Source organism: Chrysochloris asiatica, unplaced genomic scaffold, assembly GCF_000296735.1.
Source record: "Chrysochloris asiatica unplaced genomic scaffold, ChrAsi1.0 scaffold00213, whole genome shotgun sequence".
In the NCBI taxonomy this organism is placed as follows: Eukaryota; Metazoa; Chordata; class Mammalia; order Afrosoricida; family Chrysochloridae; genus Chrysochloris; species Chrysochloris asiatica.
In genome coordinates, this window is record NW_006408731.1 from 4,399,308 (window position 1) to 4,402,859 (window position 3,552).

The 3,552-nt window shown below is 41.2% G+C and overlaps 1 protein-coding gene across 1 annotated transcript in view; it reads right to left on the bottom strand.

Annotated features, from left to right (window-relative positions):
• The window catches only part of LRRC16A (leucine rich repeat containing 16A), a 441,803-nt gene that overhangs the window by 224,228 nt on the left and 214,023 nt on the right, over positions 1–3,552 (bottom strand). Inside the window, exon 4 of the mRNA XM_006872823.1 lies at positions 1,807–1,928. Coding sequence (XP_006872885.1) covers positions 1,807–1,928 — 122 coding nt within the window. The remainder of the gene's footprint in view (positions 1–1,806; positions 1,929–3,552) is intronic.

Sequence of the window (3,552 nt, forward strand, 5' to 3'; positions counted from 1 at the left end):
GGAACCACCAACTTTTCCAGTAGCAGGCTAATGTTTAACTCACGGTGCCATCATGTCCCTAGGCTATTATATAAGTCTGTACCAAACACAGAAGGCTTTGCCTAATAATTTTCTTATTTCATCAATGTGAATTTGGAATGAATGGGAGGGCATTGTGAGGAACCACATGCACACAGTGGCATAAGGAAAACATAGTCTAAGGACAATGAGTTGCAGTCATTGCTAACTCATGATCACAGGGTTCTTAAGTGGTTTCAAGGAGGATATGCAAAGCATTCCTAGGAATATTTAACTTCTGAGTATTTCCCTGTTGCCACTATCGGTCCATTCTTGACTGCATCTAAACACTGCTCCACACTATGTCTCTCCTCCACACCCACAAAAGTATGCCTGTGACTTCATACCACAGAAAGCCTGCCTTTCAGATACTTCATACCCGGAAATCTAGCCAGGTAGAAGCTGGAAAGTGTTCTACCTTGCTCATTTCACTCCATGGAAATTAACTCCCTCACCTCTCAGCTACCCTGACATTCAAACAAGCACAAGGAGATGTAAACTTCAGAAAGGTGGAACCACTGCATAAACAACTGGAAAGCACAAGGATATTCCTTCTAAGCTGGTGTCTCTGCCCTGTGGGAACTGAGAGGCCCAGGTTAAGAGCTATAAAGAGAACCAAATAGATCTCTGAAAGCTAGAGACTACAAGGACATTTGTACCCTACACTTAGCTGCTTCCAGTTAAGTGGGACATTATAGGGAGGACATGTCCCAGGACAGGCAGAGAAAAGTCCCCCAAATTTCCCTTCACACTGTAAGGGGACCACAGTTAATGATCCTGGGTATGCTTATGTGCTGGGCTCACAGTCTTCCCCAGTCTATCTTTCAGGGTTCTGTGAGAACAAGGATTGAAGAAGGATGCTCTGCAGTCTGTGCCATATGAGAGGTATATTGACTATGGACTGTGTAATTTTGTTATTTTACGGAGTTTTCTGTTATACAATCTTCTGTCTTTTCACTTCAGTCAATTCAATTCACCATTCCACTAACCCACATACTACCCAACCACTAAATTTGTTAGCTAAGCATATATAATCCTGACTAAAAACACGTACCACCACCCCACCACCCCCAAAAAAGGAGGGCACATACCAAAATTTTTACTATATAGTATTCCTAATGTGCATTTCAGAAAACTGAAACGAGGCTAGTTTTTATGGCTAGGTTTTTAAAGTTTCCTCTTACAAAAAGGGAAAAAGAAAAGGGTTGGAGGGGGGAGTGTAAAGAGTTGTCATTCGTCGTTAATATTAAACTTGATGTCTTTATACAATATACAAAATATTCATCCAAAGGCATTTTTTGCTATTGTTGTTGTGAAGTGCTGTCAAGTTCATTCCTACCCATAGCGACCCTGTTCAGGGTTTCTGAGGAGCAGCTGGTGAGCTTGAACTGCCGACCATTTTGCTATTAGCTGTGAGTAAAATTCAGACTAGGCTAAAACAGAAGGTGTATATTTAAAGGATTCTAATTCAGTTTTGTAACTAGAGGTTAAAAGATTGCAAAATAAATAAATAAAATTACTTTATCACACAAACTCTTTAAAGTACAGAATATGGCACAGTTCTAAGGGCAACCCCAGACATAAAACACAGTGTCTTGAGTGAGGGTTTTGATACTCAGTGCTTTAAGAGAAGAAGTATGAAAGAGGATAGAAGCGAAGGGGCAAGAGAAAGGCAAATGCATGTCTGATTTGCCATTTTAAGGAAGAACAGGCTCTCTGTTCTCCTCAGCTTTCCCCTGGGGAACTCACACTGGAGAGAGGCCAGGAAATATCTTGCGCAGGCAGGTGCCAATGTGAGCCAGCACTTCAGTCACGTCCTCGGGCGATGTCATCTTGATGGAGAGGCTGCACTTCTCAGTTTCCACAACCATCTGCAAGAACCGGAAATGGGCACTTCTTAATAATGAGACCAATGCCTTCCATTTCCAATTTTATAAATTATATACATGATATCGTCACACAGATACAGCCACATTCTAAAGTGTTGTTAAGTGCCAACGAGTCCATTCTGACTCATAGCAACCCCATATAGGGTTTCTGAAGAGTGGCTGGTTAGCTTGAACCATTGCATTGACTTTGCAGTTCAAACAGACTTTGCAGTCCAGTGCATTAACCTACAGTGCCACACCAGGGCTCCACCTTCTAAAATAAGCATCTTTAAAATACTAATCTTGGAGGCAATGATGGGTCCGTGGTGGACTCCTGGTGTGGCGCTGCAGGATCAGCACTGGAGTGGCTGGTGAGTTTGAACCACTGACCCTGTAATGGAGTCACTATGAAACGGACAACAGTGACAGCAGCCGTAGTAAGAAATGGACTGGTATTGGCCATTTTGAATCAGGCAATCATGGTTTACTATGCTGGGAATGACAAAATTAAATCAGAATGATATCACATTTATCATTAAAAACACACAAACAAAAAACTTCAAGATCTATTTTGAACTATAAAACTGTCTGTGACAGGATAATATCCATATGCCTACAAGGAAGACCAGAGTCCTGGTGTGGTACTGTGGGCTAATGCATCAGACTGCCAAGTCATTTGAACTTAAAGGTCAGTGGTTCAAGTTCACCAGCTGCTCCTTGGAAACCCTAAACAGGGTCACTAGGGATCAGAATCAACTCAACAGTACTTAACAACAACATCAAGGAAGACCAGTTAATGACATTTAACAAAAACAATATGTGGTGAGAAAGGTTCAATTCCCAACCAAAGCAAAGTGCAAAGCCACCACCCATCTGTCAGTAAAGACTTGTATGTGTGTTTGATACTGAATAGGTCTTAGTAGAGGTTCTAGGTGAAGATGAACTAGAAAGAGAGGCCTGGCAATTTACTTCGGAATTATTAGCCAATGCAAACCCTATGGACCACAATGGCCTGAACCCCAACTGATCCTGGGGATAGTTCAGAGCTGGCTCCTTTTGTTGTTATTAGGTGTCGTCCACCCAGTCCAGACTCACAGCAACCCTGTATATGGTTTCTAAGGAGTGCCTGGTAGCTTTGAACCACTGCTCTTACAGTTAGCAGTCCAGTGTTAACCCTACAGTTCCAACCCAGGATGCTATATATTTCACTGCAATGACAATTCATTAAAATTTTTTGCCTGGTAGTAGAAGAAAAGTCAAAGTGAAGAGTTTCTGCTTCTTTCTGCTGGGGAAGGCTTATATGAAGGGAATAAAGTAATAAAATGCTTAGTGCTAGGTTTAGTTGAAGGAAAAAGCTCATTCCTACAATGAATTGCTGGAAAGTCCAAAACATCTATGAAAAAAAACTGGAATTGAGGTCACACATCTAGTCATCTAAGCAAGTATAAATCACCCTGAAAAAATGACAATTCACAAAAGAGACAATCAGCTAATTATGAATGCATTTCAAATAAAAAGAAAACAATTTCAGTCACTTCAAAATAAATGATACCTTATACATTGTTGTTAGGTGCCATCGAGTTGGTACCGACCCATAGCGACCTTATGCACAGGAGAATGAAACACT